Source organism: Notothenia coriiceps, unplaced genomic scaffold (genome assembly GCF_000735185.1).
Source record: "Notothenia coriiceps isolate Sejong01 unplaced genomic scaffold, NC01 NC01_scaffold00022154, whole genome shotgun sequence".
NCBI classification, from domain to species: Eukaryota; Metazoa; Chordata; class Actinopteri; order Perciformes; family Nototheniidae; genus Notothenia; species Notothenia coriiceps.
Window position 1 is genome coordinate 108,427 of NW_011354855.1, and position 15,492 is coordinate 123,918.

The 15,492-nt window shown below is 39.2% G+C and overlaps 1 protein-coding gene across 1 annotated transcript; it reads right to left on the reverse strand.

Annotated features, from left to right (window-relative positions):
* Positions 1-3,182: 3,182 nt before the first annotated feature.
* On the reverse strand, positions 3,183-15,431 carry cdcp1b (CUB domain containing protein 1b). Its single transcript, XM_010780772.1, has 13 exons — positions 15,348-15,431; positions 13,397-13,621; positions 12,471-12,812; positions 11,229-11,441; positions 10,409-10,750; positions 9,553-9,768; positions 8,733-9,089; positions 7,442-7,801; positions 6,637-6,834; positions 6,040-6,396; positions 5,097-5,453; positions 4,918-4,999; positions 3,183-4,382 (listed from the first exon to the last, which is right to left on the reverse strand). Exons 1-13 carry the CDS (start codon positions 15,409-15,411, stop codon positions 3,875-3,877), a joined length of 3,621 nt encoding a protein of 1,206 aa, XP_010779074.1. The 5' UTR covers positions 15,412-15,431; the 3' UTR covers positions 3,183-3,874.
* Positions 15,432-15,492: the final 61 nt, after the last annotated feature.

The following is a 15,492-nucleotide window of genomic DNA, read 5'->3' on the forward strand; positions in this document are numbered from 1 at the left end:
GGAGGACGTTTCTGATAGTTTTATAACATAATTTACTGCTGACTCCTCAATTATCTTTACTGGCTAATAGGGGCAAAGAACAATGTGATCAACAATTGTTTATGGTTGGAATATTTTTATCATAAAGCCATTTTTAATTGTAAATGTTTAATCAAACATTAGAATTGTGGCAGCTAAACAAGGGTCTGCACTCTTTTTTTGTTAATAATGTTTTAATCTTAGTACCCCTCAAATGATCCATCCATTTCACCAGCCTGGGTTGTGTCAGGTGGTAAAAGCCCTAAAAACAGTTGTAATCAATCTCATGGGTTGGTTTTTAAATTTCATTTTACACATGAAGAAAATTGACAGCATTTATTCTATTTGATGATTTATTTTATCCCACATAAGGAATTCTAGCTTTACGACGGTTAGAGGGTTGGAGTGCTGTTTATAGGTGATTAGCGGTAAGTGTTTGGGGGGGTCATGATTCCGTGTCATACCTCGATTTTCAGTCTTTGTATTTGTCAGATTCCCACTCTGAGACTGAGGTACAGTATTCATAAACAGGATCATACTGTCCATTCAGTACAGTCAGGAGACTATATAGTGGGTCTGCCATATCTGTACCATCACAAATATACTGAAGATGAAGGGCAGGTGTTGGTGTGTGTGTGTGTGTGTGTGTGTGTGTGTGTGTGTGTGTGTGTGTGTGTGTGTGTGTGTGTGTGTGTGTGTGTGTGTGTGTGTGTGTGTGTGTGTGTGTGTGCGTGTACGTGTATGTGTATGTGTACATGTACAGAGCACGGCTGGGAATGCTGTGTGTGGCAATTGGTCTCCTTTGATCTCGCCCTCTCCCTTGTCCCATTTCAAAAGAATCCCCTAAGAAGAAAAGTGTGTGTGCTGAAGGGGAAGGAAAAAAGGTAGGGGGGAGGAAGAAGAAGAGAAGGAAGGAAGGGGGGGGAATGAGGACCACTGAAGTGTGAAGAGTGTGCAACTTTCTCCCACTGCCTTTCATTGCTCTCTCACTCTAAGAATGCTATTATGTCTGTGCAAAGTGGGAAAAGGAGCATGCTCTCTCTCGCTCGCTCCTCAGATTCTCAGTGTAGGAAGCTGGTTCCCACAGACCGAACAATACGTTAGCCAAGCAGAGCAGCATTGTCTGAGGGGAGGATTTGGTAGAACTGAAACTATATGGCCATACAGGAGCTGCTTATGGCTGCAGGGGACATAGGAGCCCTATAGTACAGACGGAGGCACAACCGATATAGCTTTCAGAAAGAAAGCTCTAAATCCACATGAGGAAACTAACAGAGTTCTGACCAAAGCACAAATTATACAAGTAAGTCCGTTTAAAGGTACAAACTAAAGGGAAGACAGAAAGCATGGGGTATTTGACACCCATTATACATTTTGCGTCAACCTTTTAGTAGTGGTTTCAAATAAATGTATTTCAAGTGTAGAAAGATTTGTGTGAAGATTCAAACCCTCCTGCTTTATGAACTTCTATCTACCAGGACACACGATACAATTGCCTCAATCTTAACATTCTGACAATCAGGCAAGTAGTCAGTTCGTCAGTATCAGGTATTGAGTTTACGTTGTGCCCGTGTCCAAAACACTTTTATTCTATAAACAATAAAAACCTGGATGGCATTATACAATATCTGGAATCCTCCTGCTGCCTTTATTCTTATACCGGGCTTGATAAAAAATGTTTTAAATTTCACCGTTTCAGATTTTCTAAAAATCATAGACCCATCTCTTCTCTCAGGTGTAATCCCTCATTCCAGTTAAGCCCCAAAGCCCCCCTCGGCGGGGGCTTTTTTTTTTTCTTCACGACACTGTGTCTCAGGGCATCTTACAGTTTTTCTCGATTGCTAACACACTAAAATGCTACATAAAGCACAATTATTTTAACTGACACTCAGAGAGCAAAACATCGGCTCAAATCTCCAAAACTCTAAACACGTTTTCAGCTTTTCACACAATTTGCAAATCAACATGGCACTTTTGCAAACCACTGCACACGTTTCTCCACGTAAGACACAGGAATCTGACATAAAGCCATGTGTTAGCTGATTTAAAACACTGATATTCAAAATGCCTCACACATGGACCAATAAACAAGAAACACGTTCCACCTGACCAAACACCTGATAGCATAATTGTTGGCTCATCAATCAGGATGTTAGCACTATGAAAAGACCACAGGTGAGTACTTTCTTACAGCAACAATGGAAGCCAACATGGAAGCAAGAGCAAGAGGATGAGGAAGAGCTGGGGCTGAGAGTGAGATGAGGAGGAAGAGGTGGGGTGAGAGTGAGAGGAGGAAGAATGAGACGTAGAGCTGGAGGGAGAGGACGCGGACAAAGAAGACTACTCTCTAATGAAATGAAATGTTATCAACCATGGTTTGACGATGAGAGAGGCTGGACAGAGGGTTCAGCCTAATCTAAGCCGATTTACTGTTGCCTCTTTAATCCGGACATTTAGACTTGAAAACAGGTTAGTTAACAGCTTTTAGCTCTCCATAATTCATGATATATCAGCGCTTATATCTGTTGTGTGAAACGTATTTACTTCATTACTGTAATTGAATTGTTAGCATGTTGCATACTATAACTGTACAAACATCCTGCACAATGTACTGTGGTAAACTTACTTTGATGCAACACAGACACTGACCAACCCCTATCTTTGTTGTTTATCTGAAGGACTGAGAAACAAAGAGGTGCAGGTGGAAGGCTAAGGATTTTCAATGAGGCACAGGAAGCAGCAGTTACAAACTGGGTTTTGGCAAACAATGCATCACACTTAGATCCGAAGCATAGTAACTATGTGCTGAGATGCATGTTGCACAATGTTATCTTTGTATAAAATATGATTTTTTTCAACAACTCATTTGTATTTCTTCATGTACTGTATTTCTGTATACTCAAGCAATCTTTCTCTGTAGAAACCTCTATGTACAGAGCATAGCCCATAACAGATGAACGTGCTTTAGATTATGCTCAGCAGTGTGTAGTTGGGTGGTCAAACCATCTAGTATTATGAAGGAAGTGTGTTATATTTGGTGCTAAAGTTTGCATTTGGTAAGTGTTTATGTAGTTTTGAGGGCAGTTAGTTGTTTTGCACTTTGGGTGTGGGGTTTTGTGAATTGTGTTAGCAATCGAGAAAAACTGTAAGTAAACAGTTTCAGACCATTTTTCTAGAATTTATTGCAAAAACAATTACATTATATTTACAGGTACAGAAAATCTCTTTAAAAGTCAAGTAAACAATATAAAAACACTAACAAAACAAGGAACAGAGGTACTTGCACATTTGACACTGTCCCTGCTCCTGAATCCATGCCACATAAGCAAAGATGTAATAAAACTAAACAAATCAAACATTAAAAGGAATAGTCACATTTTTTACTAACTTACTGAAAGTTGGATGAGAAGTTCAATTTTGACCCCTTTTATCTATGACATCTTAATTGTATCTATATATCTCCCACTTACCAACACCTCTAAAGCCCACGGATTATAACATTATATCTTGTTTGTTGAATCCGTATAAATCATTAAGAGCTTTAGAGGTGTCTTTGTAAGGTAAAATTTACTGGGAAGACTTGAAAATTGAATTGATTTCCTTGTTCACATTTCTGCAAAAAATCTAAAAGGTATCTCCCAAAATGCCTAACTTCCTTTAAAGAAGAGGGCTTCTCTTGAAGCTTTAGAAATAGCGGACAAAGAAGAGATATTCATCACATTCAGAAGTTCATCGATCTCAGATTCCCTGAGTGTGATCGAGGCACGGAGTTCACATCAGAACAGTCTAAAGATACTCGGCACTCTCTGGATGATTCAGTAACAGCGGTCCGGCATGCAGCTACAGTCCTGACGCACTACAAGGAGTCCTCTAATATAATGGGGGGCTGTGAATCCATGTCGACACCAGACAGCCGGATGTTTTTTATGTCCCCTGTGCTCTTGAATGTGTACAGTTCATTGTCCACCATCCTTCGGTCCTCGAAGCCGATGCTGTCCTGCCGGTTGATGGGAGTACGTGGACGGGGCGGGAGGAAGGACTGGGACGGGTCCAGGAACGAATTGAACTGATCCATCTCAGGCTCGTGGTCCGGCTCTTTGATGACAGGCAGCTGTGCATCAGTGGGACCGGTGAATGTCTTATAGGAGTCCGTCTGCACCCCGTTGTAGTGGTCCTGCATGCTGTCCGCGTAGCTGACGTCGCCCAGCAGGTGGCCGTACACCCTCGAATCGTCTATGGAGTCGTAGACGTGGGACTCGTTATCAGACCGAGTTTTGGTGAAGTGCCTGTCGCTAGGGCGGAACATATTCCCTTTGCCCATGTAGATGGACGACTCTACGTTCATTTTGTCCTGTTTCTTTTTCCTGTTTGACAAGATGAATGCAGACCATAAACAATGAGAAAGAGTCAAAAGACATAGGTGGTTACAGACTAATCTTACAGAATATAGACAAAAATATCACTACACACCTAAGAATGCAATCAAAAATATGAGTAAATACATAAATAAATAATATTTAGAGTTTAAAAGTGCTTTTTTGAGGGGTATTAATAAATGTATAATTTCTCTATTTTGTTCCATTTCTGTATTTGTTAATATTTTTGACTGACAGAGCCAATTAGGATTGAACTCCTTTTATAACTAGGATTTAACCAGTTTTGGGTTTTTCTACAAACCAAATGTGATTGAAATGTTCTATAGTTAATTGTATATGTGCAAAACCTTCCTCTGTACTGTATCCATATGGGGTGTATTTCTTTCCAAAGTTACAAGAATACTCCAAAGTTTTTATTCTTCAGTTTGTGATGTAGGATTAAAATGGTAGGTTTGCTACTTTTATATTTAATAATTTGGAAAATACAGCACCCCAATGTTAACACAGCTACAGGTGTACTCACTTTGTGATGAAGCAATAAAGGCCCAGCACTAAGAGCAGCAACAGAAGAGCTCCTGCTATCCCAAGGAGGATGGCCAAGAGATCTGTAATAAAATAAAATAACAATAAATAAATTCAATCCTTTACTTTAGCCAAATGGAATATGTTTGTAAAAGGCCTGAATGTGTCCTGCTTTCTTACTGGATTTCTTCTGCAGAACGATTTTGGTCAGTGCAGCAAATTCCCCTTTCTCAGGTATACAGTTGGACATGTTGAGATAGAAACTTTGCGGCACGGTCAGCTTGTCCTCCGCCTGCTCGTCCTCCCTGCGGCTCATCATCTCCTCCTCCGCCCCCAGCATCCTCACCTTGATGGAGGTGTGCCTGTCTTTGCATTCGGGCTGGCTGATGTTGACAAAGAGCACGTGTGCCTCGTACCCACTCGGTACCGCGACGATCCAGGCCACGGTGGACATAGGCTTCATACCCTGAGGCCAGTTGGGGGTGGCCAGCAGGGTGGGAGACAACTCCTTTGGACTGACTCTGTAAATGATGCTCTCTAAAAAAACAAAAACAGATGACATTATTGCTGAGTGTCAGGACTGTATTCACCAGGATCTGTGGAACAATAGCGCCCCTGTGTGGAACTTTGAAGTAAAATTAATGTGCTCTATTAATTACACTGGAAAATCACAACATATAGCAACATTACAAATGTCAGAAGAGTGCAGATAGAAAGCTTTTAAGAGGGCTGCAACTAATTATTTTCATTTTTTTTAATTGATTATTTTGGTAAATAAAAATCCACTCAACTTGATTAACATGTTAGAACCTGTCAGAACATTCTTACTTCAAATCCAGCCATAAATAAAAGGACAACATTATAGAGCTGTAGCTAAAATGCCCACAATTCTCAGATTCAGGCTTTTTTTTAAAAACAATTTGTGGCCTTTAATATATATGATATTAAATGACATATCTCTGGTTTTGGATTGTTGGTCCAATAAGACATTCAATCAAAAAGGTGCAGTAGTTGTAAAGAAAGATACATATGAAGAAAAAAGACTCATTAACCCATTGGCTGAAAAACAACCTGCAGATGAATCCATATATAAATAAATATAAAGAGTGTGTTCATTATGTACCTGGGATATCCTGACTGTAGCTGACATTGAGAAACTGCCCCCCGGTCTTGCTGAAGTCCCGGCCCGTGGCTGTGACAGAAACCTTGCCTTGCACCTGGACTTTCTGGATCATTCCTTGAGCACAGAAATCTCCAACAGGAAACCCATCGCCCTCTGCCACGTGCAGGGAGACAGACTTATTACACTCCTGGCCGGGCAGCGACTGTCTGAGACTTCCTGTGGGCGACTCCAGCTCCACGGTCCTGTCCTGAGGGGCGGACAGGTGCCAGGTGAAGCTGTGGAGGGGCATCGGTAGACAGGAGTCCAGTTTGGGTACAGTGAGGAGGGTCGTAGGGCAGGAAGTCACATTTTGGCACTCTGTTATTGAAACAGAAAAACAAAATGATATTACTTTTCTGCCTGTCTCCAGTTTTCATGCTAAGCTAATGTTCTTAAAGCTCTAGCTCATATTCATACAAACATGAGTGTTTAGAGATGCCATTATGAACGTTATACCTTTAATATTTCTTTAACAAGGAAACTGTGATAGACATGACTTAAAAAAGGTTTCTACAGTTACAAAAAAAAGCATAAACATGTAAAATAAAATTATCTTACCAATAACTGTACTGGCACTCAGGCGTACATCTTCAGTGGGACAGTCGAGGAAGGAGAGGCTGGCTTTAGTGCCTGCAGCCATGGTTATCTTCTTTTCTACCTTGGAGTTAACGCTCATCTCACAGTAGGGATCAGAACCCACTTTCTCGATCTGCAGGGACACTCCTGTGTGTTTGGTAAGATCCACTGCACACAGAACTGTAAGAAAGACAATATTTAAAGGAAGTCTTTTATTGGGAAAACTGTATACAAAATCATGTTAAAACAACACTTGGTGGGATTTATTTTTGTCCATTTTCTGCACATATTAGATGTATTTAAATGCAATTCATAAGAGAAAGAAGTACTCAAACATGACTAAAGTTAAAGTAGAAATACCATATTATAAAAAACACGCGTTAAAAAACTTAATGAAGTAAAAAGTACAAAAGTAGTATCAGAAACATGTACCTTAAGTGTTAAAAGTAAAAGTAGGCTACATATAATATAAAAGTATGCATTGTGTTATATTATTTGAGAAGATTATATTAGTTTGTTTTATCACTTAAAAGTACATGTATTTTGACATACATTCATATTCATTCATTCTAACCATCTGCATGAAACAGATATTCTGTCTGCTGCATTTACCTGTTTCTCAAGCAGCCACTGCATTTACCAATAAAAGTTGCCGGAACATTACAGTATATCTATTATATACATATAATATCCTTTCCTTGCATTTTTTGTAAGACACAAGCACACTTCTCATCACGTTTCTCTGAGTCAAATAACTCTGAGAGGGTCGGAAATTTAAACACTCTACCTGGATGTCCACTCCTCATCACAGACACCCTGTAGTTCAGGCTGAGTCCCTCCAGCGTCTGGTTGGTTTCACAGTTCTTCAGCACCATGTTGAAGTTGCCCTGCTGGTGTTGCGGCTGAGGATCCGTCAGACTCACTTTGGTCCCCTTCTTGCCCTCTTTCTTATACACCACCTCCACTTCATTTTTTAGGCACTCTGGAGCTGTGTGATCAGTGATATGCATGGTGTAGTTGTGCATGCCGGGCACCGTGAAGTCCCACTGCATCTGCTGTTCATCAGGGAAGTCCCCCGGATAGTTAGCAGAGATGAAGTTTGTCTCTGACGCACCTCGCGGTAGGTTGACCTTCACTATGGCCACCACTGGAGAGAAAAAAGGAGAGAAGTGTTAAAAAAAAAAAGGCTTTACTGTTTATTATGTCAGCTATTTCTTTATTTAGTCTAAGTCCTGTGTGAAATGCCCTTGTAAGTTTTTATTATATTTAGTCAATTTCTTTCTTGTCATGCTTGTCATTTGACTGAAAAAAAGCTTGGTATTTTAGACTTCTATCTTTGTCAAATAAAAATGTTTCATTATAATAAAGTTTTTGTCAATAAAAACTGTTTACTTTCTTTTTAATTGACATTAATTATGTCAAGCTCTGCTGTTAACGTAGGTACTGTAAGTAAGTTACTCCAAGGATAAAAGGCAGGCTGCATCAGTGGATTCTTTTAAAGCTAACCTTGAAACATACTTCTTAGTCCACTCCCTACCCTGATTTCACCAGACTCTAGTTTTTATTTATGTTTTCAAATTTTTCTTTTTTAAGTTGTATGTTTTTCAGTTCTTATTTTACTATTGCTGTACCTTTTCTTCATTTTCTTTTCTTCATGTAAGCACGTATGGCTTTGTTTTGATAAGGATTTATAAAATAAGATATTATTTATATTCTTCTTATTAATATTATTATAATTGCTCTGAGTTCTCCTGACTGTGCTCATTGTGTGCTGCGTCTGAAGTCCCAATAAGGACACAAAACATAAAAACATTTATTTTTCAGTTTCTTATTTTCTGTGATAAAATTCAAAAGAGATGTTGGTAACATTTGTAGAAGTCTACATTACTTAAAACTAGATTTAAGTTTTGTGTTTTTTGGTGCTAACTTGCTGCTTGTGTAAAAAAGAATGAAGACTGGATGTCTTGTAACATGATGGATGATGATTGATATGAAGTGATGTCTTCCATGTGGGGTGGGATGGACCAAACATTTGGCAGGGTACAGAAGTATCATCCAACCAAAAAATCTTCACTTACTGCTGGTCTCAGGTCCAACATTGAGTTTGAAGTCAATGGGATCCAGCTTCCTGTCTCCAGGCACCTGCAGAGACATGCGGCCCTTATAGCGAGCCAGGACGGTCGTCACAGTTCCTCCTTTGCAGAAGGTACCAATGGTTGCTGGCCCCTTGCGCAGATATGTGACGAGAGAGTATGTGTGCTCATCTGGGCAGGTCTCCTCGTTGGGAATCTGTCGCATTCCCGGTTCGGGGAAGTCCAGTTGGAAGGCTTTAGTGGCGACAACTTTCAGATCCCAGGTAAAGGTCCGGTTGAAGTCGGGGAACAGAGAGGATTCGGCCTGAACGATGTTTCCAGAACAAGCGGCCTCTGTGCAGTCTGGATTCGTAGGAAAGAGAATATAAGGGAGTAAATATTGTCCCGACCAGATAACTGTGTTCTTAATACATGCAAACAAGTAACATTGTTAACATTGAGTGAAGGAGATTATTAAAACATATAATCTACAATAATATACTATGCCATGTGAAAGTGTCTCGAAAAGAGCAAAACACAGTTCAAAACTGAATGAATTTTTATTGTCGAACTTCCATAAAGACAAACAACATTTAAATAATCAAAGAAAGTGAATCAAACTGACTTAAGTTGGATGTTGATTAAGTGAAATGTGAAGAGACCTAACAGGAATTAAGGTTGCAGTTTTCTACATTGAAAGTGAACGTGATAGCAAAATGGCTCGCTATACTTTGACCTACATGTTTGCTTGATTACCCTTATTTTTTGCTTCCCCGTTGCTCGGAAATATACTTTGAAAAGTATTAAAACATTTCTACATTCATACCAATTTCTCTGTTGATCTCCACAGTGAAGAAATCCTGAGGTTGAGGGCAGGTGAACTCTACTGTGGTGTTGCCAGGATCTCTGAGTGTAAGGAATCTTGGATCGCATGTCTGTTTGGGCCCCTTGTTCGTACACACACTGCAGTCCGGCTCTGTGGTCACCCTGCTGATGATGATGATGGTGTTGGGATCGGGCACAACGGACATCATTCTGCTACCTAAAGAAAAACAGAATTAATACCAAGATCACATAAAATGTCCCATGAAATGTGGTTCACACATTCCTGTTCCCCTTTAGGATGAATTGTCTTGTAAATGTTCTCCTTACTATACTAGAGATTAGATCCTCAATTATTTTACAAACTAGCATCAAACTGATTTGTCTTTATGGTTTAGTACCAAGTGAAATAAACTAAGCCTTATACAGGGTGGTTGTTGTTTGTATTTTTGTGCTTTAATTGTTATTGTGAAGGAGTGTACATTGTATATTTAACTGTTTTCCCTTTCCTCCATTTTGTCTTCCGTATTTTTTAAACAGTATTGGGAAACATGTTAGATACAGTACAATTGTTCTCTGCCTGTATTTCCACCAACAAAAATGAATTACAATACCCTGTTCACATTTCTTTTTTCCCCTGGTATCTAAGAGAAGCTTCCCTATTAAATAAAACCCCAAAACAAAAACTAGGATATGCAATACATTAAAGCTTTAGTTACCAAACTGTGCCCACACAAACATATTTGTGTTATTTAAAAAGAAATAGCATCTGTTTATATGAATATTTTATGATATTTGTATTTAATTTCTGTTAACAACATATTGTTCTTTATCATGCTACAGACTGAGGGAATACTTGCCTCTTGGTGCTGCTTTGACATTGAATGGGCCCAGTTCACCGTCTTTGGGAACTTCCACAGTCACAGTTGTAGCTCCAAGCAGATCCAGACTAGCGACCGTCCCGCTCTTACAGTATCTCTTGGTTTGGGTATTTCCGTCACTCTTAGTCGTGCTCACTGAGTATTGTTGGCTATCTTCGCAAGTTTCGGCTGCAGATATCTCCTTCAATCCACCAGGGAAGTCCAGAGATAAAACAGTCCTTTCTGGTACAGTAATGTCCCATGTGAGGGATCTTTTGAAATCCTTGAAGGGGTCAGGTTCAACTTCTCCTGCAGCAGGAGTGCAGGAGCTCTGGGTGCACTCTGAGGAATATAAGTAATACATTTGAAATGTAATATAGTTAAACAGGTATTTCTATATGTATTGGATACAGAGCAGAGAGTCTAGCCTGCATGTTAAAGAAACAAGCTTATATATACACCAAATATACGGTACATGTAAATGATGAAAAACAATGAATAATACTTTTTTAAATGCTGAAATATATATAAAATCTGTCCAGGGACTACAGTTGAAAAATATTATCTCTCTGGCACATCTACAGAAATGTTAATATATGTGCACTGTCCCTGTTAAATAAATACAAAAATAAATAATTGAATAATTGATTAAATAAATAGTCAGTGATTGTGACATAAATAACTTAATATTTTATTCATCTTTACATATCTTTCTTAGTTTCTGTATTTTGAAGTTTCAACCTCATTTCAAAGTGTAATAACACAAATCCTAAAATTATTAGAGTAAATGTTGGCACGTCGTAACCTCAACCGTTCTCACCTATTAGCTTCTTCGTCTTCACGCTGTAGACATCCTGAGGTTTCAGGCAGCCGAACTCCAGCGAGAGTTTTTCCACGTTTGTCAGGGTCTTCTCTGAGGGGCTACAGTCAGGAGTGGCGCCTCCGACAGAGCACACTTCACATTCTGGTTCCTCGTCCCGGCTGAGCACCACTGTCGTGCTTGAGTCCACAGTTATAACCATTGTTCGGCCCTCTACAGTGGTAAAAAGAAGAGTGATACAAAGAACAGGTTACACAAGGTTAGAGACCAGTAACAATAGCAATTTGTAAATCCATCACAAATTTGAGTGTTTTCCTTCCTCAAATCTTTGTAGCAACTCGCACATTTTAAACAAAGTAAGTTGAAGTTGCACATATTAAAACCTAATGGAAAGTTAAACATTAAGGGAAATAGGCCAAAGTAAGATGAGGCGATTGAAACCACTGTTTTACAAAAAGTCTTTAGCAGATTAATTATCTTAGCACGAAGTCTAGAACACAGGGGCAAAACGTTAGCATTGATTGGTCCAGAGGTAATTACAAGAGCCTACCAACACTTCTCTACAACCCACTCAGCATCTCAATTGTTTAATCCTATTTATTTGTTTTGTGCAGATTAAACAAACAAGACATAAATTGCTTCCCCTTGGTTACGTCTTTAGAGCTAAGCTAAATTAACCTGATGGCAGTGGCCAGTAGCGCTAAATAGAGAGTAGTATTAATCTTCTCCTCTAAAGCAAATAAATGTAGCAGGCTGTATCCAAACATGTCAAACCCTTCTTTAACTCTTCTATATTCTAGTCAATGTGTTGCCATATCTGTAGTGTATGATCAATGGAACAAAAATTGATGTAGCATTAGATTTCAAAGGAAAAATGATTAAACCTGGAATTAAAATTCACTGTAAATAATTTGTAAATGTATGACTTTACTTTATTTAAACCTGAATAGATTGAGAAATATGTTTTAAAGTTATAGAAAATGTTCACGCAATTCAGAATGAGAGGGAAATATCCAGTTATGCTAACTAACATTTAGCAGCATGCTATTTGTTATCTGTGTAATGTGTATATTGTGTTTCAATAGCATTTCAATCAATAATACTATACGATTTCAAAATAATAAATAACAGCTTTACTAACACTTAACGGAATTAGATGTTCAGCCATAAGTAAAGGAACTTGAGATATACAGCTCTAAATAAATGTTACTACAGACTTTGTATTAAGACATTTGTTCTTACTTAGCGGTCCAGCGGAGGCCTGGAACCCCACAGAGTCGACCTTAGCCTGTGGTTTAACTTGCAGAGACAAAACAGCTGCATTGAGCAGGTCCAAACGAGTCACAGAACCTCCTTGACAATACTCAGTCCGGCCGTTGGTGTTTGTTTTGGATGTTGTCACCGAAAACTGAAATCCATTAGAGCATGGCTGTGCCGTCTTCATCAGCCCGTCTCCAAGGATGTCCAGACTCACAACTGTCTTCTCAGGAGCCTTTAACTCCCAGGTGAAGGTCCTGCTGAACTCTGTGAGGATGGAGGGTTGAGGTTGTACTGTTGTAGGGGAGCAGGCGTCCTTGGTGCACTCTGGAATATAAATAAAGGCAGGAAAAGGAGGGACAGATTGGTTTAAAATTGGGAAAGGCAACATTTGAGAATCCAGCAGAGTAAACTAGACTTTGAAAGTATCCAAACAAAAAAATCCCAGTTTATTTATTTTTCACTCTTTTTCGTTTGTTGTCGGAGCATTTCATTTATTGATTGTTCGGATGTAAAACTGCTTCTAAAATAAATTGCCTTTCTAGCTTTAGAAATGTCATCTCTGGGGAATGTGTAGTTCATGTAGTTCATGTGTATCAATTATATATTGATGTGTATTAAACATATTTATGTCATAGGAATTGTATTATCCCAAGAATGTACGATTTATCACCATGATGTTAGGGTTGGAGGAAGCTAATGCTGGTTTTCAAGTCCTTTAACTCAAGCTGTTGAGAAGGTTGACCCTTGAAAAGTGAAATTATCCCACCTGATAACAGCCACAACTACACAACTCTTCATCAGGGGTTTCTCATTTCAAAATCTATCCATGCCTTAAAAAATGAGTTTTCAGAGTAAAACTATACTTTGTCCTTTAAGTCCCTGAACAAGAGCAACTCTAGAAAACTCACCAATGATACTGGCGATCGTCACAGTGTAACCCTGTTCGAGGGGCTGGGAGCAGTTGAGCAGCAGTTTGACCTCCTCCTCAGGTACCAGAGCCAGAGAGGAGTGGCAGGACGTCAGTGTGTCGTTCACCCCACTGACTGTACACACAGCACATTGATCCAGCGACAGCTCAGTGGACACCGTCACTGTCGAGCCTTTGTCAGGTCGGACCACTGTCTGTAAGCATTCTGAGGGAACAGAGCACAGAGGGTTATGCAAATTCCATGAAAATGTTAGTTACTGTCATCGTAATCTAAAGATGTGATCTATGATTGGATTAGGTTTCAAAAGGACTTCAGATATTGGATAGTGTGCTAAGGAAGATAACCTCATTTGGACTTGAGTCTTTGGATGTTGCACAAACATAAGCATCATTGTTCCATGTCATATAAAACATGGATAACATGGAAACATTAAGTTGATAAATTGATTAGTGGACCAACAGAATTAATCTGCAACTATTTTGGCAAAATTTTTTTATCATTAAGTCATTAAGGTAATTCTTGGCTAAGCTAGCTAGCTCTTAGTATGGAAATATCTGCCCCTTCGTTGACTGCTTTGGTCCAGACTGATATATCTCAACAACCATTGGAGGGATTATCATGAAATGTAGTTATAACTGTTTAGCAAGTTTGTAAAGACATAAATATAAAACATTCTTTGGTTTAAGGTTCTTGAGTATGAGTGTTGATTAGTTTGAGCAGCTCCCCTGAAAGCTATTTAATATAAATGCAACCCCTCAGCAGTATTCAGGCTATAAAAGGTCAAAACTTGCATACACAAACACTTGAGCAAACAGAGTGGTATCAGGCACACCTATCCCCATGGTGTGTAGTGCCAGACCAAATCAAATGTATTAACTTCACATTAATGTGAGTCACCAAAGTGCTGGGAAAAGAGAGGAACTCGAGTTGGACCAGTTTTAAACAGTTACTGCTGTTTTGTAATATTTGACTCTAAAAAAAAGGTGGGAAATGCAAACTTCTCCCTTCAGGAAAATTGCCTTTTACAGACTTAGATGACAACGTTAGTTCCATCTAAATGTGATACACCAGCAGCTGTAAAGCTATATAGCAGCTGTAGTTTCACTGGAAAACACTAACTGTTTTTAAAGCATAGTGCAGTTAGCTCACATATAAAGAGAAGCAAATAATTTACCATTTGAACTGGCAAGGACTTGAAAGCACCACAGAGCAACAGTGCAGTACTGTTTCTTGTGACAGTACACATTGGTTGGGTCAAGGGAGTCACAGGGTTCAAATAGTCATATTTAGAGGGAGAAAGGAAGTTCATCTGATCATTTGCACAACAACTATAAAATAGAACAAATCCTCCATTGTGCTTATGACATTTTCCCCAAAATAGCCTACGAATTAGCGAGGGGAAAGCACTGAGTTTAAATCTAGCAAAAACAATGATAAAACGCCTGCCAGATTGATAGCTCAGCAGCAGATTGCAGGTCAATCATTGATGAAGCCATGATGATTTCATGCCCCCAGGAAGTTCCATAAATGCCTCATAAACCTTTTGAAAATGGAGGTCCAGAAGTCACACACAGACTGTGTTTGTGCTGTAGCCTCTCATCTCCACTGTCAAGCCAGTAAATGATACATAAAGCTAACGTAATGTCTGCTATTATCTTTTAATGTATTGAGCTTTTAAAACTGCTGGCTTTAGCCAGAGTGCTTTCCATGACTCCTTCTTTGCTTGAGGTTTCGCCTGAGTGCGTTTCCCCACAATAGACAGCATGCACTCAACTCATTTGTATGTTTGACCCAATTCGCACAAACTTGAAATTAAGACACAATGTTTTAGCCGTTTCTTTAAAAAGGAAAAGTGAGAGCATTGACAAATAAAGCTTCACAAAACAGCATAAGAGCATATGTTTCTTGCTAAGACAGTTTATTATCCCACCTGATGAGTCGAAGACCGTCAAAAACAAAAGTCCCAGGAGCGCGTAGGTCACACAAAGCCACATGTTCACTGAAAATGGGATTTTCCGGTTGTTTAAAAAGATAGAAAAGTAAAAAAAAAAAGATAATATATAAGGTGCTGTTTC

Bases quoted from the DNA above. Each gene is read 5' to 3' on its own strand.
- cdcp1b (XM_010780772.1), bottom strand. From the start codon at position 15,411: ATGTGGCTTTGTGTGACCTACGCGCTCCTGGGACTTTTGTTTTTGACG. The intron at 9,769-10,408 runs GCAAGTATTCCC...GTTTTTCTTTAG, and splicing joins TGTCAAAGCAGCACCAAGAG to GTAGCAGAATGATGTCCGTT. The intron at 6,835-7,441 runs GTAGAGTGTTTA...TCTTTCTTACAG, and splicing joins GATGAGGAGTGGACATCCAG to TTCTGTGTGCAGTGGATCTT.